This window comes from Candida tropicalis, assembly GCF_000006335.3.
Source record: "Candida tropicalis MYA-3404 genomic scaffold supercont3.2, whole genome shotgun sequence".
NCBI classification, from domain to species: Eukaryota; Fungi; Ascomycota; class Pichiomycetes; order Serinales; family Debaryomycetaceae; genus Candida; species Candida tropicalis.
Window position 1 is genome coordinate 954,735 of NW_003020049.1, and position 27,545 is coordinate 982,279.

General features: G+C 33.1%; 14 protein-coding genes across 14 annotated transcripts; 9 read left to right on the forward strand and 5 right to left on the reverse strand. All coding sequences in view use genetic code 12, as the record gives it.

The window, feature by feature from the left end:
* Positions 1 to 1,698: 1,698 nt before the first annotated feature.
* Positions 1,699 to 7,236, reverse strand: SPO72 (Spo72p; the record flags this gene model as incomplete). The annotated part of the gene is made up of 1 exon (XM_002547156.1): positions 1,699 to 7,236. The coding sequence occupies one exon, from the start codon at positions 7,234 to 7,236 to the stop codon at positions 1,699 to 1,701; it is 5,538 nt and encodes a 1,845-aa protein (XP_002547202.1).
* Positions 7,237 to 7,804: 568 nt separating this feature from the next.
* On the reverse strand, positions 7,805 to 9,235 carry LAS1 (rRNA-processing protein; the record flags this gene model as incomplete). The annotated part of the gene is made up of 1 exon (XM_002547157.1): positions 7,805 to 9,235. The coding sequence occupies one exon, from the start codon at positions 9,233 to 9,235 to the stop codon at positions 7,805 to 7,807; it is 1,431 nt and encodes a 476-aa protein (XP_002547203.1).
* A 609-nt stretch (positions 9,236 to 9,844) lies between these two features.
* On the forward strand, positions 9,845 to 10,954 carry CTRG_01510 (uncharacterized protein; the record flags this gene model as incomplete). Its single annotated transcript, XM_002547158.1, has 1 exon — positions 9,845 to 10,954. One exon carries the CDS (start codon positions 9,845 to 9,847, stop codon positions 10,952 to 10,954), a length of 1,110 nt encoding a protein of 369 aa, XP_002547204.1.
* Positions 10,955 to 11,575: 621 nt separating this feature from the next.
* Positions 11,576 to 12,553, forward strand: CTRG_01511 (uncharacterized protein; the record flags this gene model as incomplete). The annotated part of the gene is made up of 1 exon (XM_002547159.1): positions 11,576 to 12,553. One exon carries the CDS (start codon positions 11,576 to 11,578, stop codon positions 12,551 to 12,553), a length of 978 nt encoding a protein of 325 aa, XP_002547205.1.
* Positions 12,554 to 12,888: 335 nt separating this feature from the next.
* TES1 (Tes1p) lies at positions 12,889 to 13,725 on the forward strand (the record flags this gene model as incomplete). The annotated part of the gene is made up of 1 exon (XM_002547160.1): positions 12,889 to 13,725. The coding sequence occupies one exon, from the start codon at positions 12,889 to 12,891 to the stop codon at positions 13,723 to 13,725; it is 837 nt and encodes a 278-aa protein (XP_002547206.1).
* A 543-nt stretch (positions 13,726 to 14,268) lies between these two features.
* On the forward strand, positions 14,269 to 15,162 carry CTRG_01513 (uncharacterized protein; the record flags this gene model as incomplete). Its single annotated transcript, XM_002547161.1, has 1 exon — positions 14,269 to 15,162. The coding sequence occupies one exon, from the start codon at positions 14,269 to 14,271 to the stop codon at positions 15,160 to 15,162; it is 894 nt and encodes a 297-aa protein (XP_002547207.1).
* A 102-nt stretch (positions 15,163 to 15,264) lies between these two features.
* TES15 (Tes15p) lies at positions 15,265 to 16,512 on the forward strand (the record flags this gene model as incomplete). The annotated part of the gene is made up of 1 exon (XM_002547162.1): positions 15,265 to 16,512. One exon carries the CDS (start codon positions 15,265 to 15,267, stop codon positions 16,510 to 16,512), a length of 1,248 nt encoding a protein of 415 aa, XP_002547208.1.
* Positions 16,513 to 16,656: 144 nt separating this feature from the next.
* On the forward strand, positions 16,657 to 17,517 carry VPS33 (tethering complex ATP-binding subunit; the record flags this gene model as incomplete). The annotated part of the gene is made up of 1 exon (XM_002547163.1): positions 16,657 to 17,517. The coding sequence occupies one exon, from the start codon at positions 16,657 to 16,659 to the stop codon at positions 17,515 to 17,517; it is 861 nt and encodes a 286-aa protein (XP_002547209.1).
* A 391-nt stretch (positions 17,518 to 17,908) lies between these two features.
* On the forward strand, positions 17,909 to 18,745 carry CTRG_01516 (uncharacterized protein; the record flags this gene model as incomplete). The annotated part of the gene is made up of 1 exon (XM_002547164.1): positions 17,909 to 18,745. The coding sequence occupies one exon, from the start codon at positions 17,909 to 17,911 to the stop codon at positions 18,743 to 18,745; it is 837 nt and encodes a 278-aa protein (XP_002547210.1).
* A 320-nt stretch (positions 18,746 to 19,065) lies between these two features.
* COX9 (cytochrome c oxidase subunit VIIa) lies at positions 19,066 to 19,251 on the reverse strand (the record flags this gene model as incomplete). Its single annotated transcript, XM_002547165.1, has 1 exon — positions 19,066 to 19,251. One exon carries the CDS (start codon positions 19,249 to 19,251, stop codon positions 19,066 to 19,068), a length of 186 nt encoding a protein of 61 aa, XP_002547211.1.
* A 395-nt stretch (positions 19,252 to 19,646) lies between these two features.
* Positions 19,647 to 19,928, forward strand: COX8 (cytochrome c oxidase subunit VIII; the record flags this gene model as incomplete). Its single annotated transcript, XM_002547166.1, has 1 exon — positions 19,647 to 19,928. One exon carries the CDS (start codon positions 19,647 to 19,649, stop codon positions 19,926 to 19,928), a length of 282 nt encoding a protein of 93 aa, XP_002547212.1.
* Positions 19,929 to 20,299: 371 nt separating this feature from the next.
* CTRG_01519 (uncharacterized protein) lies at positions 20,300 to 23,098 on the reverse strand (the record flags this gene model as incomplete). Its single annotated transcript, XM_002547167.1, has 1 exon — positions 20,300 to 23,098. One exon carries the CDS (start codon positions 23,096 to 23,098, stop codon positions 20,300 to 20,302), a length of 2,799 nt encoding a protein of 932 aa, XP_002547213.1.
* Positions 23,099 to 23,877: 779 nt separating this feature from the next.
* CTRG_01520 (SUMO ligase) lies at positions 23,878 to 24,870 on the reverse strand (the record flags this gene model as incomplete). The annotated part of the gene is made up of 1 exon (XM_002547168.1): positions 23,878 to 24,870. The coding sequence occupies one exon, from the start codon at positions 24,868 to 24,870 to the stop codon at positions 23,878 to 23,880; it is 993 nt and encodes a 330-aa protein (XP_002547214.1).
* Positions 24,871 to 25,580: 710 nt separating this feature from the next.
* Positions 25,581 to 26,873, forward strand: IDP1 (isocitrate dehydrogenase (NADP(+)); the record flags this gene model as incomplete). Its single annotated transcript, XM_002547169.1, has 1 exon — positions 25,581 to 26,873. One exon carries the CDS (start codon positions 25,581 to 25,583, stop codon positions 26,871 to 26,873), a length of 1,293 nt encoding a protein of 430 aa, XP_002547215.1.
* Positions 26,874 to 27,545: the final 672 nt, after the last annotated feature.

The following is a 27,545-nucleotide window of genomic DNA, read 5'->3' on the forward strand; positions in this document are numbered from 1 at the left end:
ATGTTTTATGATTATGTGATATCAAGTAATATGACATAAGGATGAGATCGTATACTATTTAACTCTACAGAAGAGAAGAGAAAAGAAGAGAAGAGAAGAAGAAAACAATCATAATGATAAAGATATTCTCTCAAATAAAAATCAAGGAAAAATGTTTCTCCTTTTATATGTAGCTTTACGTTAAATCAAAAAAAGTATGAAAAATCCGAGGCGAAATATATGTGTGAGGAGAAGAGCAGAGGAAACTGAAGGGAACCAAAACCTTGAGTATATGCATAGACACAAACTAGAAACTAAAAACTAAGACAAAAACCAAATGCCAAAAAAAAAAAAGAAATAGAAATGCAAGGCATTTTCAATTTTGTAATCATTTAACTTGAAAGATAATCAGCGAGATATCTTCCAATTTTTTTTTTTGGTTTAAGGATTTGCTTTGTGATGATTGTTATCCCTCCATGCATCTTAGACCAAGCATTTCCCATAGTTTCTTTTTTTTTTCTTGCTCGTTGCAGCTTGTTGACTTGTTGACTGTTGACTGTTGCTTGGATGGTTCGATCATCTTTGTTACAGGAACTAATTTTTTGAAAAGGGAATCAAATGCGAGTGAGATGACCTGGTATGAAATTACTCAAAATAAGAAGATAAAAAAAAAGATTGAAATGATTGTAGCAGTAGTCCATTCTACATATAAGAGACGCCCCGAGCCTTTCCCCGTAAAAGTGAACAAAACAATTCACCCACAATATTGGTTTTGTCTTCATTTAATTTCTCCGATGGTATAAGTTGAGTTCAATTCAAATGCCGCACCAAATAACACAAGGGAATAAAAAAATTTTTTTTCTCTCTAACTGTCTACGCTTCTAGGTGTATAATGACATCGGTCTAATTTCTTTTGCAGCAATAATATTAGACGTGCGTTGCCCCTATTTAGATTAACGATAGAACAAATTTTGAGCCGTGTCAATTTAGAAAGAGAGGAGAAGCAATGTTTTTCTTATTCCTATTGTTGTTATCTTTGAAATGCCCATTTGTAGTTATAACTTTACTTCTCCACTTTGAACATAGTTAAGAATTTTTTTTTTTTTCAATTCCATAAATTTCATTGCTTCTTATCATCGGGAACAATTTCATAAATCCGGACAGGAAAATTATTTTTATTTTTTTTTTTTCTTGTCAGCGCCGTAAGCAAGGAAAAACATCAAATTGTCACTGCGTACACTACTATCCAACAACAACTGCCGCCAACAAAAATTTTTTTTTATTTGCTTTTGCTGAGCCTCTTCGTCTTGTCTTTCAACTCTTGTCAAAACACAAAATAAATTAAACTAAACAAAGAACGACCTGGCTAATGCACGTGTCGCTTGATTAGAGAGGAAGAAAGAGGAAGAGAGAGAGATAGTCGTGTGAGTACAAACACACAGTACGGCTTAAACTGCCATTTCTCACATCTCACATCTCACATCTCAAACCACCCGAGTCACACCAGTCACACAAGTCACAGATACTATATTCAAAAATCAAAAACGATCGATTAATTGACGCTGATCTTTTACTGTAGATACACGTTACCAAGAAATATTCCTTTGCATGTATTATTTGCATCTTATCTACATACACAGTCAATTTCTCATTTTTACACATTAAATATTATCAGAAAAATGATAATAATAATAGAAAAGGAAAAATCTCCTATTTAAACTATGAACCATATTTTTCTTGTTTCTCAATTAATTTATCCTTATCAATAGAGTTACTAATTCCCAGTAAAACATTGGCAATGGCCTCACTTGTACCAATCATTGGTCGAAGCAAGATAACAGGTATCTGTTGCATTGCCCCTTTGGCATTCTCAGTTCCTTGTAATTTGACCAATTCTTCTTTTGTAAGTTGCATGTTTCTATTGAAGTTCTTAAACGCCAATTTTAATCCTTCTCCTACTGTCTCCGGTTGATTCGCATACAAGCTATACGGGTAAATTTCAAATTCTTCTTCTCCATCGGATTTCTCTCCTTTGTCATCCGAAACTGGAGCCAATAAGAATATCGATTTACTCAATAATTCATTAGTTATACGACCATCTCCATCCATATCCTCATCATCTAATTCGACGTTGGAATACAACTTATTTGCTCCAACATCTTGATGTTTCATCTTACTAGATGCTTTGTTCAACAATTGAGAGCTTTCAAGTAAATTCTTACGCCTCGATCCACCACCACCACCACCTTCTACTAATTGAACCAGCGTATCTGATGCACTCGAAGAACGTCGACGTTGTCTTTGATTTTTTGGTGTTCTAGCTGACGACCCTTCACCTCCAAATAGTTCTTCACCTTGCTCCAATAATACTTGAGTACCAGATGCTAACTTCACTCCAAGATTCAACAATTCATATCCTGTAGTTTTGGCAAAAGAAGTTGTTCCCTTTTGAATACTTCTCCATAATCTACCATCTTTTTTATATTCATTGATAGGAATGGCAATCAAGTCTTTAAAACCACCGCCAATGTTAACAACTGATCTTAATGGTGAAAGTCCAGCAATAATACCAATAACTTGTGTCAGTTGAAATACTGGAATATATGATTTACCTAACCCAGCACCAATCTTAGCAGCTCCATCTAAACCAAATAATTTAACTTTAGGTAATGTTAAAGTAGCTCCATCTAACGTAAAAAAATTTGCAAATTCACCAGCTTTGCCAGACCTTAAACTTGCAAAATCAACTTTCTTTGGTTTATAATCAACTTTTAATTTAACAGGACTCATTTCAAATTTTTGAATGTATACAATCTCATCTGGAGGTAATTCAAATCTTTCATCTTTGAATTCAAAGAATCTAACCATGAAATCTAATGCATCTTGATCGATATGCAATCTCAATGGTAATACAGAGATATTCATAATAGCTTCAGCAGCAACCATTGTAGGGTCTGGTCTAACATTCAAAATCGAAACATTCAACATATTGGTACCAATTTCTCTTTCTCCAAGAATATTCATATACCCAAGAAACTTGTTCCAAGTAGATGATGGTAAATTATCATAAACATTAATGGTATTGACCCGAACTTCTACTAAATTCAACAATTCAAACTCCATATTTTCATCAGTTTTGTCCTTTCTTGGATCACGTGTGGAATAGACAATAACCCCCACTTCAATATTCTTTAAATCAATTAAAATTTTATGTTTAGCAGAACGTCTGAGTTTTAAATTCTTATAATTCTTACCCAGAGAAACATTAGATTCAAATTTATCAACATCATCCAAGTCATCATCATCAACATCTCCATTTTGCAACTCCATATTAATACTTGCAGTCAAATCAACTGCGTTTGATTTCTTAGGAGCGCTAAGATGGATGGATTGATATAATGTTTCCTCCATGACATCATTTTCTTGCTCTTCTGGAACCTCTTCAATATCAAACTCAACTCTTGTTCTTTTTGGAGGTTCATTAGTATCTTGCAATTGATCTTGCTCCAAATCTTGTCTTTCCCGTTGTTGTTTTTCAAACTTCTTAACTGTACCTCTGATAGCTTTTCTTGTTTCTTTCCAATCATATCCATCATGGAGATAAATACTAGTCTTGGATAAATTAATATTAATATGCAAAGGATCAACATTAGTATTATCATAAACTGAACGACTTTCTTTCTCAAAATGTCTCTCGTCAAACAATAATGATGATGCTTCTTGTGAACTACTCTCACTAGGATTTCCATCCTCATCTATTGTCAACTCTGTAAATTCTTCCTCTAAATCCTTAAAGATATTCTCTTCAATATCTTTCATTACATCAATAGGACCTGAAAACTTGACCTTCATCTTATCTTCATCCTTGAAATCCAATGGTAATTTCAAGTCATTAATCAACTGAATTAAAGTATTTGCTGAATCAGCACATAAATTAATTTGATGTTCATCAGAATTGATCTTCAAATCAACAAGTGATAAACTATCTCTAATTCCAAGTCGTTCATTCCTCTTTTTGAGTTCTTCAATATCGGTATTAAAAGTTATTCCAACATGAGCGACATTTATAGATCCAATTTGTATATATCCCAGATTCAAATAATACTCTAATGGGTATATGTAGTCATATGGGACTTGTCCACTTGCACTCCGACGATTTTGTTTCTTTGTTTCAAAAGGAATGAAATTCTTAGCATCATCAATCAACACCATCGTAAGATTCCTAAATGAACATTTAATATAAAATTGATTGATTCCAAACGAAAGATCAGAGTTCCCCTTCCCAATCAACAAATAACTCTTACAATCAAGTCTTCCTGGACTTAATCCAATCATACAGTCATAAATGGTATATCTGACATCAAATTTTGTCGGTGATGATGATTTAGATGAAGGTGCCACCTTCTCAATAATTTCCTCTTCAACGGCATCTATTATCGATTCATCCTTGTTCATTAAAAGCAACCAATGAGTGTAATATTCAAGTAGCAAGTTTCTTGCAATCACTTCGATCTTATTGGTTCTTTCACCAAGTTTACATTTAATCTGTATCAATGGGAATGCAAGTTTATCAAGCGGTAAATCCTGGTATTGATGCACTAGTCTTTCAACCAAATCGTCCTTTTTCCTGTCAACACCAACAAACATAACATGTCCATGAATATCCTGTTTGGTCTTATACATTTGAATCTCAGACAAACCAATATTCAAATCTCCAAACTTTGGAAACACATTAGTAATGCTAATAGTGATTTCTTTGATAATTAATTGAAACGAAACCAGGTTGACTCTATTTACAGATCCCAAAAATAAACTAGGAGAATTATTTAAACCAAGCCCAAGACGTCTACCTGATCGTCTTGTACTATAGTGCAATGATGAAGCCATCAGCATTGAACTTTCCAACTTCGAGTTGCCCTTTCTATGAGGTTCATCCATAAATGAGTTCTCCAAAGAATTCAATTGATTTGGCGATTGTTCAACAAAGTTATCTAGAAACACTTTTACTTTATCACCAATAAACTTCAAACGTTCCATTGATAAGTCGACAGCAATCTTTTGTATGGTCAAGCTCAGCTTCGAAATCATATTGGTAAGACGAGGCAATGAAGGAGAATTCGAATTCGATGAACTTGTTGTAGATGATTGAACAAAAGCTTTGAATTCACTAGTTTTCGTTATAAAAGCAATGTCTGAAATCGTTACCAATCCTTCATCCACAACATTACCATGTATTGAATTAAGTAATATCTTCGATATGGTTAACTGATCTTGCATTAAATTGAACTTTATCGGGAAAACTATCAATTGAAGTTGTAAATCACGGGCAACAACGGTATTGGCAAAAATCGATGCAGTTTGTAAAATAAACTGGATTTTAGTGGCATCTTCTGAGACATCTCCTTTCTTTTCTAGTTTACTTAATTCTGTTCCCCATTTATCAATCACTTTCTTTAACACACTATATTCATCCATAATGGAGCTCAATGCTTTAGCAAAATTCGATAAAATTAAAAAACTTTGTAGATCAAAATTGAAATATGCACTTTTTGCCATCAATACTGTAATTTCCAAATCACCAGCTGTTTCCGCTTTCTTAAACACTTCAAACCGTACATCCGCTTTCGTAGGCGTGTTGCTAGATATCGATGAACCAGAATCAGGGGAAACGGGCGATTGCAGAACAAGAGGTTTTTCAAATTGAAAAATATCAAAAATGGTGTCTTTTTCAAAACGTGTAATCTTTACCGATTCAACCCCACCATATAACAACAACTCATTTTTTTGTTTGATATTTATGTTAGAAAAGATTATGTTGATACCATTATTACTTGTAAATTCTCCAGTTCCACTCAATGCAGATGTTGTACTAATAACAAAGTTGTTAATCTTGAGTTTGTTGAAAAATGGATCTTCAGAATCACTATTTTGTTGTGGCTCATCATCAACCACTTCATCATCTTCTTCAGCATATTGTGGGAATTTCCTGTTTCGTTGTGCAAGTTTTGTTTTTGCATTCTTCTTTTTCTGGTAATATTTAATCTTGAGACTTTTTGTTACTCCTTGTAGAATCGATATCAATGTTGGTGTCAACGGAGTGAATGCCAAATTTATATTGCCAATTTCAACTTCCAAATTTGATATTGTTGCTAACCCATCAAACTCTATAGCACACTCATCCATATGAAAAACAATTGGTGGATCTTGGTTTTCTGTGCTCTCCTCATCAGCTTTATTGTCAACTCCTTCAGGTCCTTGTGAAGTTGTTGATTTCTCAAAAGATTGTGATGTAGCACTCATGTATATCGAGCTTGCTTCTTCATGTGTGAAAACCATGCTATCCATCAAAGATTCATCACCATAATCATTGGTGTCATCTTCATCATCATCATCTTCTTCTTTGTCATCGTCATCACTATTCTTTTCGTTTACTTCATTATGTGTATGTGTATCTTTAGGATTGGATTTATTCTCACCAGTTGATTTTGATTCTTTAGTTGCACAGGATTCACCTGGATTGACTAATGGTTTTAAAGTCTTTAATCGAGCTCCTTCAACTTTGACATTTCGCGTACCATTAATACTCTTTATATCAATAGTATCTACTTCCATTAGCAAATCTGTCAACTCAGAAATTATCTTGACCCTTAGATTACTGATCTTCACTTGTAATCTCAGTAATGCCATCTCAACAGCTTTTTGCATGACTCCTCCCAAAGTTGAAGGTTTCTTCCCAGTTAGGCTAGCTCGACGTGTCTTGTCATTAGTCTTAGGGATATCTTCATCACTATCATCATCATCATCATCATCATCATCATCATCATAATTGTCCTTTATTTGATTACCCGAAGAAGTATTATCATCCTCATTGTTGTCATCGATTTCATTATCAAGCATGATTGTGTTGGCCAAATCGGCCGTACTTTGAGCCAACAGATGCGCTACATGGTTAGCAATATCTTCATCAATATCAAAATCTGGAGAAATCACAAGTTCAACATCATTAACTTCAATATTGACTCCACTTATACCTGATATGGTAGCCAATTCTAAAGATCCAAGTTGTCCATATCTAAGATTACATCCGGGAAGTTTTCCTACTTTTTCTGGATCAATGGCAATATTTTTAAGAACAATATTATTTAGTGAGACTTCCTCAAGATTAGGCAAATCAATCTCGGAAAACAATGATAGTTGCTGAAGGACGTATAAAAGTAGCCTTTTCTGTATATTCTGTGGTATCCATTGGGGACTCATCTAGTATTATGAAATGTTATTGTGATTATTACTGTGGCTTTAGCTTGGTATTATTATTATTATAGTGGGTGTTTTGTTTAGGATGTGACTATAATTTTTGTAATGGGCAAAAAAAAAGGGGAAAGTATGGAGTACGGGATCAAAGTCTTAAAATTAAATACTATTAACAAGGAATGATTAGAGAGATGGTAAGACTTGCTAGTTGTGATCGTGTTAAACTAATAACTTGAACAAAGTATAGAACCTGATTAGTAGGGTATGTGGTTAGAAAATAATGTTCTATAGATTGAGATCCAAAATCCTTATCGTGGGCTTTCTTTTTTTTGGTTGGTTACCAAGGTGTGCAATTTTGCTGGTTGGATAGAGAAAGTGAGTGAGAACAGAATCCCACAACCTGATTTTATCTTTGCTAACAAATTTGTGATATTTTTTTTTTTCTTTCTTTGTCGTGGTACTGGTGCTACGAGCGTGTGATGTGATGTAATACGTAGTGTCGACCTGCTAAAAAAATATAGACAGAGCTGCTGATTAGATAAGAGTGTGATGTTAATCATTAATGTCTATTATTCTATACACATGTGCCAAATGGTGTTGGTTTCCAATTTTCATGAGGTGTCAATAGGAAAAGTTCATTGTTTTTTGGTAAGTGTCGTTTCTTTGTATCTGAATACTGGTTAGGCTTATCTTCCAATGGTCGTTTAGAAGACAGAGATACTGTTGAACCAAGTAGATCATCCAACGAGGGTGGTAACTCATATGTCTTTTTAGTAGACTGTAAGTTTCTAATCAGTTTTATCCAGTCAGATAATCTTTCAACTAAGCTTTGCAGAATTTCTTCTTTTGAAATAGCTTCTAGTAATCTATCAAGGCCACTTGAAAACGTAGGAAGTATGGATTCAGGTATCTTTTTCTCTATTGGTTGCAAGTTATCCAAAATCTTTTTAATGAGTGATTCTTTGTTATCAAATTGTTCTGGAATAGTTTCTGATGCGATAAGCTCTTGACCAAAATACACCAGCCACTCTACCAACTGGATTATTTCATCATGATGTGTTAATTCAGCAAACCCTAGTTTTTTATGCAATTTTGCTTCCAATGGATCTTTGGTCCTGTTTTCCATTATAATTATGATTTGATCAAAACACTCTATCTTGCACTGTATCCCTAACCTGTCCAACAACGGTTTATACAACTTGACAACCAAAGGATTAAACTTTGATTTTTTATCTTTGACTTTCAATGAAGGATAAATCAAATAATTCTTATACAACAAGATATCCACTAGTAACTTCATATCTTCACTTGAAAAATTTACTAAATTCTCCATGCATTTATTATACTTGACTGCACTTTCATCTTCTGTATTATCAATGTCATAGACTTTATCCAAATCTTGTTTACGTATTTTCTTGAACATTTTAAGATTGTTATACACCTGATATTTTTCCAACATGGTGTCAATTTCTTTTACTCTTAAATTCAATGCTTCCCTTAACGGATCTTTCAACGTTGCACCCAGTTCTTCATCCACATCTTTTATATTATTCCAAAAGTTTTCATATAACCAATTTAATGCATTAGCACATGTAATTCTCAAGATATCTAAACTCGGTAAACTTTCATGAGTCCCCATATGTCTTAATTCAACAAAATAAGTTGGTAGATTCAATTGTTTGGCTAACAAATGCATAGGAATAGCATAATTGGATTGTTGAAATGGATCCAACAAACCATTCACAAATCTAATTAATGCCATTGTATATGATAATTGTAAAGTGTTTGAGTCTATTTGTCCTTGTTCATTATCATTCAAAACCATTGTTGTTAAAAATGAAGTCGCTTCAACTCCATGTGGAAGTTTTCCTCTTATTGCTAATCCTTTAACTTTTTGTACCGCTTTCAATCTATTATCTTCACCATCATTATATTTGTAAAACCATTTTTTGAGCTGTCTTAGATCGTCTATACTTCTATAGGCTGTTATAGTTGGTCGTTGCATTGGGTTGTATCATGTAACATTTCTCGACCCATCACGACACAAATTTTTTTTTTTCTGTTTTCTGTTTTTAGACTGAAGATTTAGTTCAATAATTTTTTTCCCCCTAGCATGCAATCTTGGGTTTATGGGACGGACTTGGTTCTGCAAACGGTATGGTCCCATTCTTCCTCATGAAACAACTTACAGCTCTTTTTCATTTAATAGGAGTAGTCTTGTAAGCAATTCACAAAGATTATAATTGTTATCACTGTCAACTTACAAACAGATAACTAACCATTGAAATTCACATGAAAGTGCAACCGCGGGTTGCAAAACTCATAGAAGTCAATAATCTATACTCGCCGCAAAATAGCACCAATTTTGGAAATCTCTCCGCCGGATCCAGTACGGAAAACCCACCTGAAAAGAGGAGTAAACTAATTCACCACAAAAACAAAAAAAAAAAAAAAAAGAATCTGCACCAAAGAAAAAAGTTGGTACTAGCAATGTGGGGCACCGACCACTATATATAGCATAGACTTTTTCAACATTACTCGATTCACAACTATAGTCACCTTTTAAATTAAAATAGTCATTATAGTTTAGAATCTACTTTATTCCAGGTTATAAATGTTTGAATTATCGGCTGGTCCGAACCCGTTTCCGGACTTTGAAGAAGCTTTGAGAGTAATCAAAATAGACGACACTCATTATGTGGGAGCACATCCATTACGATTACCAATACAAGGCGCAAGAGGTGTTTATGGAGGACATATGATGGCACAATCTTTATTAGTAGGTATTGAATCTACAAGAGATGAAAAAACAAATAAAGTTTTCGTACCTGATTCATACCATCTGTATTTTATTGGAGCAGGAAATGCCAAAGTTCCCATGGATTATACAGTTGAAAAATTGTATGATGATGAAAATATAAGTAAACGATATGTTATTGCCAAACAAAAGGGGAGACATCGTTTGACGTGTTTGGTAACTTTGAGAAGACCTAATAGCAAACCTGTCCATGATTTTGATGTTAGTCCCCCAGTACCTAAAATCCAATTGAAGTATCCCAACCCAGATGAATTATATCAAGTTCAACATACAGATTTTGTTAGAAATGCATTTGGGAAAGAACTTATTGATTATAGAGAATGCCCAGAAGAAGATAAACAAGCACCAGCAGAAAGGTGGGTGACAGTATTTAGTGGAATAAGTAATCAGCCTCAACCTAATGCAAGATATGATACTATCGTGGAGCCATTTCCTGATGCTCAAGGTACAATTCATACATTGGAGAAAAATATATTAAGACCACGAGATACTCAATCATTTAGAGATCCCATGTATAATCTTGTTGGTTTGACGGATTTATCTGATTCTGCATTTCTTACCACCATGGCTAGAGTTTTACATCTTCCTTTTGCACGTTCCTTACAGGTTGATGGTACATATGATCCATCTACAGATGCCACTCATATAATGAGACGTAGTCTTAATGTCCATCAAATTGTACACTATAACGCAATGAGTTTGGATCATCATATTTATTTTCATAGCACTTCAGAAGATGATGAATCTGGTTTTGATATTTGTAAAGACTGGTTGACATTTACTTATCAAATGAAAAGATTATCTAATAATAGATGCATGGTTCGTGGTTATATTTTCAATGAGAAACATAAATGTATTGCTACTGTTATTCAAGAAGGATTGACAGTGTTTCATAGTGTTTTGTAATAGAACAGTTCTGATAGCTTTAGATCGCGCGTATAAATATCTGTGATATCGTACTAAATGAGCCGCGGCATAGTCATTTCACAACACTAGTAGTACAAGTTCTAGTTTCTTTATGATGGCTACTTCAAACCTGATGTCTTTCCAGCGTAAAATGAAATAATTCTCTAGGGAAACATTAGAACTTATCGGGTAGTACTGTTTCCAAGAATAACTGACACAAATGTATCACAGGCGATTTTCCAAAACAGAAATAATAAAGTTTTTGAAAAATACTCCGACAAGAACAAGGTAATATGTCACAGATTACCGTTGTTACCCATCGTATATTACATCAGTTTCCCATTATGAAACACGGCTTGGTTAGGAAATATTTCTTTTGGGAGTGTGCATATTGTTGTTTGCTACATGTGAAAATTTGTTGTTACAGACTCAAACAAAATCATCTTCCGCTGGATAAACCATCTCTCTGCGATTTTCATATTATTTTTCCGTCAGATATATAAAAAGCTTATCATTCCTTGTATTTTTTTTTTTTTTAATTCATTCTTATCTTCTTTTCAATTCTTTATAGATTTCACTAATCTTTTTAATTATTCATTACATTTATATTATAAGCAACTCATGATTGAAAATATTTCAGAAGCAAATTACCCACAGAATCAAGCGATTGACTTGGAATCAGAATTCGGAGTTGAAAAAATAGGTATCAATTTATATCGTGGCAAACGTCCAATACCGAAACCAGATAGACGTTCAAGAGGTGCATATGGTGGGTATATAGCTGGACAAGCATTATTGGTTGCCATCAGATCTTGTCCTGAAGAATTTAGACCACACCTGTTCCATTCATATTTCATTAAAGCTGTCAATGATAAAGAACCTTTAGAATGGAGAGTTGAAGAAACATCAAATGGTAGAAATTTTGCCAATAGATCTTTACAAGCATTTCAAGCAGGTGAATTGGTATACACAGCCAGTGCTTCTTTAACAAAGAAAAATTCTGCAAAGAAAACTGAAGAGGCTACCGGAGTTAAGCCATTTGAATTTCAAGCAAAAAGACACGAATGGTTTGATAAACACAAGATAGAGGATCTTCCTGTTGCTAATCCATCTTCTTCTCTTTTAATTTATCATAAATTTTTCCCAGAAGTCGTTTCATTAGAAGCGTCGAAAGAAGAAGAAGCAAGACCTGCTGCTGATAGAAAATTGAGTTGGTATTTTAAATGGGGGATTAATAATGAAGATGGTCATCACCAACCATTAGTTAACTTGAACTCGGAATATCAATATGTTGGTATGGCTGCTTTAACTGATGCCGTTTATTTGAATAGATTATTAAGAATATTACGAGTTGACGATGCTGATCACACTCAACTTGTTCATTATTTTTCAGTTTCGTTAGATCATTCAATGTATTTCCATGATGAAGATCTTGATGTGGGACAATGGAACTCATTTACATGCAGATGTATAAGATTCTCACATAACAGAGTTCTTTTCGAAGGGCAAATTTACAATCACAAAGGTGTACAAGTTGCTTCATTTGTGCAAGAAGGTTTAGTTCAACTTAATGGTCTTGAAGCTGGTGCTAAGTTATAGTATATAATTGGCATTATATATTCAAATTTAATAGATGGTTAGTGTTTATCAATTGTAGTCCAATGAGCTTCTCCGGATTTGTTATTGGCGGAAAATTCCAATCATGTGGGGCACAGAAGCGCTAACAAGAGAGATAGAGAAAAAAAAAATAATACGATTAGAACCTCGGCAAAGGAATTGTGATTCATTATTTTTTTTTTTTGGACTCTTTTGTCCAACTTTATGTTAAATATATAACCCAACTTGGATCTTCTGGAAACAAAACTTAATTTTTTTTTTTGAGTTAATTTGGTAATAGTTATTGTATACACTTTATAATCATTATTAATTATACCATGAGTCACCTTACTGTGGAAGAAGTATACGGAGTGAAGAAAATAGCGAAAAACAAATATATTGGAAACCGTCCATTGAATAAACCAACCCCAAGAACAAGAGGAGTTTATGGAGGTAATTTCTGTGCTCAAGCAGTTTTGGTTGGTATTGAGTCAGCCCCAGTTGGATATACACCACATTCGATTCATAGTTATTTCATACGTGGTGGTGATCCAGATATTCCCGTTGAATGGGAAGTTGAAATCATATCTAATGGGAAATCATTTTCAAATAGAATTGTTAAAGGTATACAACATGGAAACGTCGTTTATGTTGCTGCTGTTTCTTTAACGAAGAGAAATTCTGCAGGTTCTAAAGATGATTTTACATACGATACACCACCTGATGAAACTGTTAAAACTTACAGTAACGCTGAACTTGACACATATTATCAATCATCACTTTTCATTGAAGTGAAAAACTATCCTAAACAATTGCATTCTCATCAGATATCATATTCAGTAAAATGGGGTGAAACAAATGATGCGTGGAAAAATGTCAGTCAACCTTATCAATTTGTCGGACTTGCAGCTATTTCAGATGTACTTGACTTGGGTCAAATTTTACGAAACTTGGATATTCATTTAGATCCAAAATTTAATGTATCACTTGATCATACTGTGTTTTTCCATGGTACTGATTTTGATATTACAAAATGGTCAACTACAACAATCAGATTATCCAAATTAGCACACGGAAGAGCATTAATAGAAGGAGAGGTATATTCTGATACTGGTCGTCATATTGCAAGTATCGTTCAGGAACGATTATTTATTGCTGAAGCACCAAAACTTTGATTTAATTCATCGGAGATTACTTGGATCTACTGTGATTATTTATTATTATTATTATTGTCATTATTCGATATGCAAGTTGAGGCTTTAGGAAGTAGGTTGGCTTATATACCGGCTTCATTATACAATGTGAATTTTTTTTAAAGGAAACAGGATAAAAATAACGGATGTAAGGGATCATGATTTGTAGACAGATAAAGAATGAAATAAAATAATGACATAAACTATAATCATTGGTGATATGGTACATCTATACATGTGAAATTGTAGAATAAGAATGTTATGTCGCTGTGGCGGCGCCTGGTGAAATAAAAAAAGTGCTACCACGACGCAAAAGCATTCTCTACCCAAAAAAAAAATAAAAAATCATATTTAATCCGCGGAAGTATCTCAAAGACAATAAACCCAATTCAGGGCAGAAGAGTACCTACTTTTTGAAACGCATCGAATTCTATAAATAATTGACCAAATCTCTCAAAGGGATTTATTCTTTCAAAAAAAAAAACACATAATCATAAGGAAAAATCAACTAAACATTCATAATCAATGACACTGGTTTCTAATATTTCAAGTTTACGCACTGTGGACATTTCCACTGTTTTTGGTGTTAAGCAAATTGACAACAATAGATATAGAGGGGTTAATCCATTACAAAAACAAGGCAGACAATTCCGTGGAGTATATGGAGGTAATTTAGTTGCACAATCGGTGATTGTTGCTATTAGATCAGTTCCAGAAGGTTTCCAACCTAATTCCGTTCACGCTTATTTTGTAAGAGCAGTTAGTGATGAAACTCCAATTGAATGGGAAGTTGATGAAACAAGCACAGGAAGAACATTTGCTAATAGAATGATTCGTGGATTACAAAATAAAAAAGTGGTTTTCACCTCAAATATTTCTTTAACAAGGAAAAATTCCAATGCTGAAGTGATTAAAAAAACTGGTAAACCATCATTACAATTCCAAAGAAAAGTTGAACCTTATTATCAAAAACTTAGTCGTGATGTATCTGAATGTAAAACTATTATCATGAATCCACATACACATATTGCTGTGAGATCATTTCCAGAAATATGTTCAAGAGATGTTTTTTCCTTTTTGATTCGATATGGTGACGAAAATGAAAGGATTGTGGGCATGACAAGGGATTATCAATACGCTGCATTAGCAGCAGTAACTGATTGGTTCAGACTACGTTATTATTTTGAGAATATGGGAGTTGAAGTAGAAAGTTCATTTGATGTGTCATTAGATCATAGTATTTATTTCCATGATAGCGGATTTGATGCTACAAAGTATTTGATTTACTCACTTAAAGTGACTAGATTAAGTCATGATAGAGTATTATTCTATGGTCAAGTTTATACCCAGAATGGTGTACATGTTGCGAGTGTGTCACAAGAGCGTTTATTTGTCATTAAGAATAAACCAAAGTTTTAATATTATGAATATAGATATACATAGACATTTATAAAGAATGATTGCAAAAAGAAAAGCGGAATAATTGAAAACTTGTAGCTCGGTATTATTTTAAGCGGGGTTATGCACCTACACATAGTTCTGTTGATAATTTTTTTATCCCCCACATTCAAAAGTTCATTTCGTTTTCACAAGGAAAAGTCCTTTCGTAAAAAAAAAAGAAAAGAAAAATCACTTCTTTCAAGATTATTCCTGTTTCTTCACTTCTTCAATTTGAAGATCATTATATATAATTTATTCAATCAAGTAATGCCTACTTATAACTACAAGAACGGAGATACAATAGACGTCCAGAAAGAATTTGACGTGATTAAAGTTTCAGATACCAAATATGTGGGGGTAAAGCCATTAGTAAAACCACACCCAACAGTTCGAGGTGTATTTGGTGGAAATTTAGCAGGACAAGCTTTATTAGTGGCCATGAAAACTTGTGATCCAGAATTTAGTCCTCATTCATTGCATTCATATTTCATTCGTGCTGGAAGTGATACCATCCCTGTTGAATGGGACGTTCAAGTGGTTTCAGATGGTAATTCATTTTGCAATAGATCAGTCAAAGGAATTCAAAATGGTGTTGTTATCTACATAGCAAGTATTTCATTAACCAGAAGAAATTCATATAAAGTAGCCATGAAAAAATATGAAGACTATCATGCTGAGATTCGTCAAAGAGCAAAAGATGGTGATGTTGACGAGGGTGAAGAAGAGGATGACGAAGATGATGAAAATGCACCTCAAAAACCATTTGTTTTCCAAACTCCAAATCACAAATGGATTAAAGATCATGATATTGATAGTTTACCTGTAACTGATATGGAATCAAATCTTTTGTTGTATTATAAATTCCCACCTGAACTTCTTAAATTAGACTCTTCCAAAGAAGAAGAGGGATTGCCGGTATTTGAACGCAGAATGAGTGCTTTAGTTAGATGGGGTATTGACAATGAACAAGGATTCAACCAACCATTGGTTAATCTTAATAAATCTTTCCAATATGTTGGGTTGGCTAATATTACAGATGGATTATATTTGGGTACTTTGAATAGAATTTTACGTATCAATGATTTAAATTTGGATGAACGTGCCATAAATTATCAAAGTTTATCCTTGGACCATATTATTTATTTCCATGATGATGATTTTGATGTGACTAAATGGATGGATATGTCTTATAGATGTACTAAATTAACCCACAATAGAGTTCTTTTTGAAGGTGAGATTTATAGCGACAAAGGAGTACAAGTTGCATCTTTTATACAAGAAGGCTTGGTTAAGTTTCAAGACAAACATTTGAAAGATGCAAAGTTGTAGTTGTTTTGTATATATACAATATTTTTGCAATACATTTGTTGATACTAAAAAATCGAGACAACAGTCGAACAAAAAAAAAACTTGTAATCATAAATCACAACTTTAATATCAACAGTTTAGCCACCTCTCAGAACTAGTCTATCCATGACATTAGATAAGTTTGCATCGCCATCACATCAATTACTCGAGTTCAATAACTTGACACTACAAAACTTGTTGGACCAGTTTTCAAAGATTTATACGTCTAATAACTTGCTTGTTTTAGATCCTGTATTGTCTCCACTAATAAATTTCTTGACTACATTCACCAAATTAAAAGAGCATGGCAAATTTCAGAACATATTATGGTTGAATAATGAATTATTGGAAGTTTCATCCGGGGTCTTGACAAAGTACGCCAGTTTGATTGTTGTGATACCGACTGGTTCAATCGGGAACATTAGTATCTTGCATAAACTAATACACTCAAAACTGGATTTGCATAATTTGAAGCTTAATATTGTTGTTAAAGACTTGGGGAAACCATTCATATATCATATAAACAAACTTTTTAATGGGATTGTCAGTTTTGAAAATATCTTGGTTCCTGAGATCAATACAAAGCCGGTTAATATTACATCGAAGATTAAGCTTTTCAACTGGGCAACATATCCTATTTATGCTGATGGAATATTGACTACAGAGATTAATAAATTTGCTGGATTTGATGACTATTTTGAAAGGCCACTTAAGCAAGTAAACCAATTAGAAAATGCTTTGATTAAATTGTTGTTTATGGGTATCACTGATGAAAAGCATGATCATCTTTTTAAGATACGTAATATCTATGGTAAAGGATCTCATGCAAAGTTGCTCATTGATCAATTACAAAATTCGAAAATTCCAGAATTCTTGAATGAAAATATGACTAAGTTGGAAATTGATTTTTACTTGGATACCCTTCACAGTAATACAGATTTGGTTTGTTTTGGAAAGAAATCTCGATTTTACACCATGTGTGTTTAACCAATTGAACTATCATGGGATAATAGATGATTTATTTGACATAAGATTCGAAATTATTGAACATTTAGCTAGTAAAGATATCAATAAGAATTTGTCTAAAGATGAATTATACTCTCAAGATTTGAAACATTTGAACTTTTCATCCATCGGGTTGCGTTTGAATAAGTTAGCGAAATATATCCAACAGCAATTCAAAACATCAACAGTCCAAAACAAGACCTCAGTTGAAGATTCTAATATCAGTGACATCAAGCAGTTGGTTTCAAATCTTGGTACATTGTCACTTCAAGAAGAATTGGTAAAAAAACATACTATTATCGGAGAAGAGGTGCTAGACAAGATAAATAAAGACTATGAAAGTTTTCTTACATTTCAGAATGATATATTTGACATGGATTATAAAGCTCATATTTCTAATTTAAAGTTTTTCACTAATAGTAATTATCAATCAGAATTTGTTTTTGCTACAATTTTGTTAATAGGTTATTTGAATGATGGGATTTCAAGTAAAGATCTTGAGTGGATCTCTGTTGATTTACAGGACAACTATGGAATCGAAGCTTCTATTACTTTAGAAAAGCTCATTGATTACAAGATGATTAGAGTTATAAACGAATCTTCTGGTGATTTTCTCAGCAGTTTAGGTTTAACAAAGCAGAAGAAGAAAGCCATACCTGATGAATTGGACATTGAAGAGGATAAGAATATTGGAATATCTGGTGGCAGAGATGCTTTTAGAAGTAACTACACTTTGATCAATAAATTCTGGAACTTGCATCCATTTGAGGATGAAGATGCAGAACAACAGGACATGAATGAAAGTGGTACAAATGAACTGACAAATTTATTAGATTTATACCCAAATCCGTCATTTGCATTACCAGGAAATACGGTTCCATTGCTTTATCGTTTTGTCGAATCTTTATACTTTAGGGATTTCTTAAAGTATAAACCGGTCAACAACCTCAAGAGAAGACCAAATTGGGATAATTTAGGCGTTAATACCATGTTTGCTGGTGACACTGTTGATTTGAATCTAGAGAAAGTGAATGATGACAAGTCAGAATACCTTGTGATTGTAATTATTGGTGGTATTACTAGAAGTGAAATAACATGTTTCAAATACTTACAGGAGAGGTTTAAGAAACAAGGCAAATCCAAGAAACTCATTGTCTTGACCAATGGTATTGTCAATAGTAACAAGCTTTGGAAATTCATGTCAGAGTAAAACAATATGATGAATAATTTGTGAAGCTTTTTTTTTAAGATAGATATATGTATTCTTTTTTTGTCAAATATACCTAATATCAAAATTAAAGAATAATTATATAACAATAATAAATTTGGAGAATATGAATGCAAATAAAAAAAAAACAAAGGGGAAAGGAAATCTTAATCCTGTAATTTCATAAGGCTAATCAGATAATATAGCTTGTAAAAATATATATATAAAAAAAATGTTGAATAAATTGTTCATTGCAAAAAACACACATATAAATCATTTTAGTTAATGAATATGAATGATAATAATCACATTTCTTTTAATATTTAAGCACTTTCTTCAATTTCCTTTTGTTTCTTTAATTGAGCATAGTAAGCATCTCTTTTAACAATAAGTGGTTTGTGTTCAACTTCCCAGTATAAGAAAGCCAAACCGAAACCAGCGACGAAACCAAGGGAGATATCAGTTATGATTTTTCTTTTCAAAGTACCAGTAATTGGAGCAATAGCCATTATGAATATGTAAATATGAGGTTAGTTGTGATGGAGTGTTGTTTTAAGAACAGTTGATGATTTTCTCTTAGTTTTTTTTTTTTTCTTTCCTCTGTCTCTCTCTTTGGTTCTTGGGTTAAGTTTTCTATTAGCCATACAAAATCAGCTCATATTGTACTCGCGCGTGTAATCCACCAATTGATGTTTAACCAATGAGATTTTATTGGTTCTGCTATATTTTCAGTTTTTTCGTTATCATGTACACGACCATAGTTAATATTCAATCAATCATAGCCCGTAACAAAAGAAATCCAATAAAGATCTCAATGAGAGAAAGACAGAAGAAAAAAAAAATTAACAATATCATACGACTACTACGACTTACAATTATTACATCATTTTAAACCCTAATCACAATGTTTGCTCAATCTGCTTTAAGATCTACCAGAACTATTCCATCTAGAATCATCACCAGAAGAAACTTCCAAGTTTCTTCCAAAAAATTGGACATGAATACTCTTGTTTATGGTCATGCCAAAGAAGGTGTTTACACTAACTTGCCATTCAAAGTTCAAAACAGAAAATTCATTCCATTTGCTGTTTACTACTGGGGTGTTATGGGATTCTTCTTTGCTTTCCCATTCTTGACTTCTTGGTGGCAATTGAAGAAATCTGGTGCTTTTAACCAAACTGAATAAATGATTGATTAAATAAATGAATAATTTTAAAAAATTTGTTTATTCATTATTATTATTATTATTATTATTATTATTATTATTATTATATAATCCACCAAGGTTTCTTTATCAGAAAGTAATACAAGAGTTTGTTTTAGGGATGTTTTGAATCTTGATTTACTTTTAAATTTTTTTTATATTTTATTGCTATTAGTATTTGCATTCTAGTTTGAAATATATATTCAATACTTTTATTATTATGACAAGTATAAATAATGTAGAGAGGTGTACATATACAAATGAGATGATGATGATGATTATGCAGTGATTTATAAATAGCAAGATTATCCAACAAGTAACTATTTGTTATTAGCAATAGATATTTTCAAGAATTACTCAAATCTAACCAGCTTTGAAGGTTTTGACGATGAAATATTGGAGTCACTTGGTCTCTTCAAACTTGATTTACGTCTAGGAATGGCCAAACCTCCATATGAATGTGAATGTCTAGTTGAATCCAACAGAGGGCGTGAAGTAGCTTGTTCTGTAGGAGATGAAATGGACTTTTCTTTGGCCAGTGACGGTACTCTAATAGTTGGTGAAAGCGACTTTTGTTGTTTATAATCACTTATTCTTAGCTTCTTTGTCGTCGAGGATGATGTTGTAGACACTTCTGTATTTGTAGGACCTTCCAGTGCTAATGATGGTGAATTTTTATTGGTTGTCATTTCATTCAGTACATCCACGCTTGATTGTGGACTGTTGTTGGAAATCGGGTTATTATTATGCGATGTGATGTCTAACGATACGTTTACCTTTAATTGTTTGTTTTGATCGGACTGTGATTGAGAAATTGTAGGTGGAACAGGAGACCATGGTCGAGGTTCCTGTTGTGTAGAAATTGACAAATGTTCACTATTTCCAGGTGCTATGGTGGAACCCGTAGTCGTACTGTGTAGTGGAACAAAGGGTTCATTTGGGCTACGTAGTTGTGGTGATTTTTGTTGCTGTTGATCGGGATGCTTTCTTACTAACAGTGATTGTGGCTGTGGTTGTCTCGGTGGTAATAATGTAGTGGAAGTAGAGTCTTCAAAAGTTTGTTGGTTCAGTGTTTCACTTGTACGGACCAGCTGTTGATGTTTGGCATTACCATACTTCTCCATGTATGAAAAACTTGGTCTTCTGGTTGTTGACGGTATTGGTTTTTGATGTTGATCTTCGAAATTGGTTGTTGATTGAATTGGAGCTGATTTTGGAGTAGTAGAATGTGTTGCTATTGTTTGCGATGCATTCAGGGTATGGGCGATTGATGGAGAAGAATTTCTAATTCTATTTTCACCTTGTTTTTCAGTTCTTACTACAGGTTCTTCTTGACTTTCATCAACCATCATTCCATCATTCACGTTACTAATAGAGCTAGTATTAACTGATTGTGTGCCATTATCAACTGGAGATCTCTCTGTCTCATCGATTTTCCCATTGTTAGAAGCTGGAGTCAAGTACTTGTTTCTAATCTCTTCAAGGGTTGATATAATAGAACTTGAATCCAATCTCTTGGTATTTGTCTCTGTTGATGTATTTCCTTCTCCATTTATATTCTGCAATTGCAGTAGTTGTTGACCATATTCATTATCACGAGGTTGCTGCACCTGTTCTCTACTAGATGTCAATAATTTTTCATTTGATGAATCTTTCACTTGGTATTTATTTTTGAATCTTTCAAGAAGCTCCAGGGTATCAAGTAATTCAGATTGGTTCTGTTTGGAACTATTGTAACTCGACTGTAATTCACCAACTTTTGACATATTCTCTTGTGCAACCGCTGTCTCAGTATTTCCATCTCCTCTAACCAATGCTAATTCACGGTTATTATCCTCTGATGAACCAGCTGGGATATTATCTTCAATTCCAGGATCATCAGTTTCATTGAAAATACCAAAGTCAATAGCAAGTCCCAATGAATTACTACTGGGTTCATTTTGAAAAGCAATAAGGGCATTGCTTTCACCTGTGTCGGATCCAGGTTCATAGTTATCGACTTGATCTTCTTCATGAACAAATAACAAATCTTCATCAGTGAATTTAATAGGTTTACCAAATTTTTTCACTGCTTCCTTGAACTCATCAGAATCGTCTAACACATTCAGGAAAAAAGATCCGACTGGATTTGGATCAATTTCATGATAATTATTCTTAAGATATCTAATGCCAACATTCTTTCGAGCTTTTTTAATTTTTTGTTTTTCATATTCTTGCTTTCTCTCGAACAATAGTAGGCCAATCTCTTGTTTAAAAGTTTTCCATTGAATGCTTTGTCTATCTTGTTCCTTTTTAACTTTCATCACTTGATCAAAAATCTCTTCTGCTTGCTCATTGAAAAGACTCGTATTACGTTGACCCTGATCAATAGTTGTACTAATACCCAATCCCTCCATTTGATCAAAAATCCCATTTATTTCTGCAGTTAATGCATAGTTGTCTGTTTTCACTTTTTCAAATTTTTCCCAATCTTCACCAATAAAAAATTCAGCTAATGGATGTTGTTTAAACAAATCAAGATCTTTATCTCTTTCGGTTATACATTTATTATGAGCTTTCAAATCTCGCACGAGGACTTGACTTGATATACCTTCTTTGGTTTCGTCAATAATATCTGGATTATTTGTCACAGAAATAATACATTTTCGTAATCTAACCAATACATTGGATGGAAATCTTGGAGCACTTGGATTCTCCCAAATAATGAAAAGATCAATCAATTTTTTTCTAACATTATCATTAACAACACCATAAGTATCTACAAATAGTTTCAACAAGTCTTTAGAAAACAATGCTGTATAAGGTTGATCTATAGTCTTGACAAGATAATCGATAAGATAAAACCCTGCCAATTTATAGTCTGGATTTGTTTTAAGAATATGTCGCTTTATGTCCTCAGAAATAGGAGTAGCAAAATCAATATATTCTGCACAGTAATCAGTGATGTTCTGAATGGCACGAGTGGTATTTCGTAATCCACTCAAAAGGGATGCAAATTCGTCAGCATTATATCCACGTTCAGGATACTCTTCGTATTCAGATTCAGAATAATCATCATAAGAGTAATTCTTGTTGTTATTGTTGTTGTTATTATTAGTAGTATTGCTGTTGTGACGTCCATTTTGATTGTAGTTGGGACGATAATAGGACATTTTGATATATCTCAAAATAGTGGTTGTCTCAATTTCTCTTTGTTTTTTTTTTTTGCTTCTTGCTAGGGTGCAATTATGATTTCTTAGTGGTCGTGTACTGGTGTCTATTTTGGATTCAGTAACGTACTGTAACAGTGATGGTTGATGGATATAATATTTGAAATATCAAATGTGAAAAACAAATGTAATAATTCAACTCCGATAAATTTCAGCTATATCTCGTCTTTATGCATATATATATAAATAGATAACAATCAGTTAGATATGTATATATATACACAGTAAGTTCAAACAAAAAAAAAATTGTAAAAGTAAATCAAGGAAGTTCTTTTTTGTTTGAAGCTTCTAAGAAGACTAGAATAAAAACAAAGTGTGTATAACCAATAAAGAAAAATATGTCTATGAATAAATACAAACGACTTAGAAAGAATTATAGTTTATTCTTTCTATGATAAACGTATTCTTCTTTATTGTTGATATATCAATTTCCAAACAAAAGTACCTCTTGACTGAAATGTAATGCTAAATGTTATCTGATTATTAAAAGTCAATCCTAGAGAATGACCAGAAAAAAAAAATAATAAAAAAAAATGAAGAAAACTAAACACAGAGAATTAATCAATCAATTTATACTCATCTTTTGTGCGTGTACTTTGTTCAAAACATTTAGCTTCACTGTTTCGAGTATCAACTGAAGTGGCCATGTGTATACAAGTTTATTCCCTACCTAAGAGGTTATATTACATTAAAACAAAAACAGAAATACATATATCCTATAATTAATGTTTAAATTTTGAATGAGAAGAAGTTCCAAAATAAGGTGAAGATTCGCTGACACGACGTGAAGCTCTTGTTAATGTTGGAGTCTTGGATATTCGTGATATTTTCTTTGGTCTAAAGTCTCCAGATACTGTACCTCCAGTACCTATTGGGGAACCTACTTTCATATTGGCTGTTATTCTTGATGCAATTTGACTAGTTGAAGGTCGTGCTCTTGAAGGTTTGTTGTAATTGAACCGATTTAGACTGTTTGTTGATGATCCATGAGAACTTCCACTGGATGAATGACTATTGGAATTGATTTCCCCGATTTTTGTGGATTCAGCAAAAAAAGAGGGTTTATGTTGCACTTCTGAATGCCTTCGACTTTGTGCTGGTTTTAAATTGTTATTACTCCTAGAGGTGGGAATCACTCTTTGTGACGATTGTTTATGGACTTTCTCAATAAACGTGTGCAGTGCAGTAGGAGTGCTTGTAATAGCAGTGGGTGATGTTATTGGTGGTGATCGTTGTGGTAAGAAATTGTTATTAAGATTGTTGTGGTGACCAAGATGTTGGTGTAAATCCAATTCACTATCACCGTCTTCATTAGAAAGATCAAATGTTTCTGGTCGATCACGTTCATTTAGTTGATTTTTAAGTGACTCGATTTCTTGGTTTAGTTCTTCGACTTTTGATTTGTATTTACTAAGGTGAGTAATTTCTTCTTTTGCAGCATATAGGAATTCTTTTTGTTTTTTAATTTTGTCATTCAACTTTGTGATGGTGGATTTGTAATGATTGATTCTGTCCATCAATGCACAATACTGGAATTTTCCTGAACTGTTTAATAGATCAATTTGTTGTGGAGTGGGGATAAAGAATGTTTTCAATTCCTCTGGTAAAGCAGTATTAATTGGCACAGTAGAAATACCAGTTGTTCCACACACAGGGCAGTCAGAAGATTCGTCATTTGCATTGAGATACAGTTCCACAGTCACTAGTTTAACCATTAGTATACTTGTTTATCTAATCCAGCGGATGTTTGTCTCACGGTTAACATACGCGATTTAACATGGTTATCACATGTTATATGAGCACAAGAAGTAAGTAATAGTTTTCTCGTTGAACCCTTTAGTTCATTATAATCTTTAAAGCATATCCCACAACAAATATATGGCAGGTCCAAGTCCAATTCTTGATTCATTCTTGTATCTACGGTTAAAATTAAAGTAGAACCAAAAATAAATAAAAAAAAAATTGGTTGCAAGATTTCACGAAAAAAGATTAAATTTTATTTTTTTACAACAAAGAAATGAGACAAATTAATGTCATGCATAATTTTCTTTGAGGAGTTAATCAGAATCATATATGTAATACTCTTTTAGAAAGCACAGTTTTAAGAACCCACCTAATTATAATCCAGCCTCACACACGTGAGTATCCTATTTGATGTTTGTACTATCAAGTTAAGGTTTTTTTTTAAACCATGTCACCGGAATATTTCCAATCTCCTGTATCGGAGATCACAAACTTGTCGCGGTAAAGCGTTGACTAATTCTTTCAAAAATTTTCAATTTTTTTTTTTCAACAGATTTTTTTCGTTTTCCTCCTCAAGGGAATATATATCTCTACACTTCTTCTTCTTCTTTTACTTCTTTTATACCAATATCTTCACCTTTTTCCTTCCTTTCATATTAATAACTCATTGGAACAAAAAAAAATGATTAGAGCTAGTGCTATTAAACGTACCGCAATGTTACTGAAACAATTGCGTAGTTTCTCCACCACATCTTCTTTAGCCGATAAGATTAAAGTTAAGAATCCAATTGTTGAATTAGATGGTGATGAAATGACTCGTATCATTTGGCAAAAAATTAAAGATCAGTTAGTTTTACCATACCTTGATGTTGATTTGAAATATTACGATTTGGGTATTCAATCCCGTGATGCCACTAATGATCAAATCACCATTGATGCTGCTAATGCTATTAAAGAATATGGTGTTGGTGTTAAATGTGCCACTATCACTCCAGATGAAGCCAGAGTTAAAGAATTCAACTTGAAGAAAATGTGGCTTTCACCAAATGGTACTATTAGAAATATTCTTGGTGGTACTGTTTTCAGAGAATCTATAATTATTCCATGTATTCCAAGATTAATTCCAGGTTGGGAAAAACCAATTGTCATTGGTAGACATGCTTTTGGTGATCAATATAAAGCTACTGATTTGGTTATTAATGAACCAGGTAGATTAGAATTAAGATTCACTCCAGAAAATGGTGGTGAAGCTCAAACTAAAAAAGTTTATGACTACACTGGTCCAGGTGTTGGTTTAGCCATGTACAATACTGATGAATCCATCACTGGATTTGCTCATGCTTCTTTCAAAATGGCTTTAGCTAAAGGTTTACCATTATATATGTCTACTAAAAACACCATTTTGAAGAAATACGATGGTAGATTCAAAGACATTTTCCAACAAATTTATGAACAAGATTATGCTGCTGAATTTGAAAAACAAGGTTTATGGTACGAACACAGATTGATTGATGATATGGTTGCACAAATGATCAAATCTAAGGGTGGATTTGTCATGGCTCTTAAGAATTACGATGGTGATGTTCAATCTGATATTGTTGCTCAAGGTTTTGGTTCTTTGGGTTTGATGACTTCTGCTTTGATGACCCCAGACGGTAAAGCATATGAGGCTGAAGCTGCTCATGGTACTGTTACTAGACATTACAGACAACATCAACAAGGTAAAGAAACATCTACCAACTCAATTGCTTCTATTTTTGCATGGACTAGAGGTTTGGCTCAAAGAGGTAAATTGGATGAAACCCCAGATGTTGTTGATTTTGCTAACAAACTCGAAAAAGCTACCATTGATACTGTTGAAGTTGATCGTATAATGACTAAAGATTTGGCTTTAGCTATGGGTAAAACTGATAGATCTGCATATGTTACCACTACTGAATTCTTGGATGCTGTTGCTGACAGATTGAAAAAATAAGCATATATATATCTGTATATTTGTCCATAAAACAAGACATTCTATTCACAAATGAAATTTCAATAATAATCATGACTTAGTTTTCTGATTCTTGTGCTTCTTTTTCTAGATATTCCCATAAGTAAATCAAACCATAATAAGTACCAATTGAAATCACACAAATTTTGGTAAAAGGTTTAGCAAATTGTCTATAAAAGACAGACTATACAAAGAAAAAAGTAAGTTAGTAATTGACAAATTCTATGGTAACACCATTGTTTTAAGCAAACATACATGAGGATTGATTTTAGGTTGATTATTTATTGGAGGTTGTTGTGACAGGGGATTTGTACTTGAGAATCTCTTTCTAATAATTGAATGAGATAACAATGAACCTTTAGAAATACCAATTCTTGCACGTTGTAGCATTCTTTTTTTTTACTTTATTTTTTTTGCAATAAGGTGATTGGGTTTTTTTATTGATAAGAATGAAGAATACAGGTCTGATTCATATCTTCTAATTTTTTTTTCTTTACGTTGTCTTTGTTGTATTTGATAATTTGTTCGAATTTCCTGCATATAACCATTAGGAGTTTTCAATATTTTTTTGATAAATGCGTACGTCGGAATAAGTAACCGTTATGCTTTTTATTATCCAATCCTTATAAATACAATCCCATGGTGTCATACATG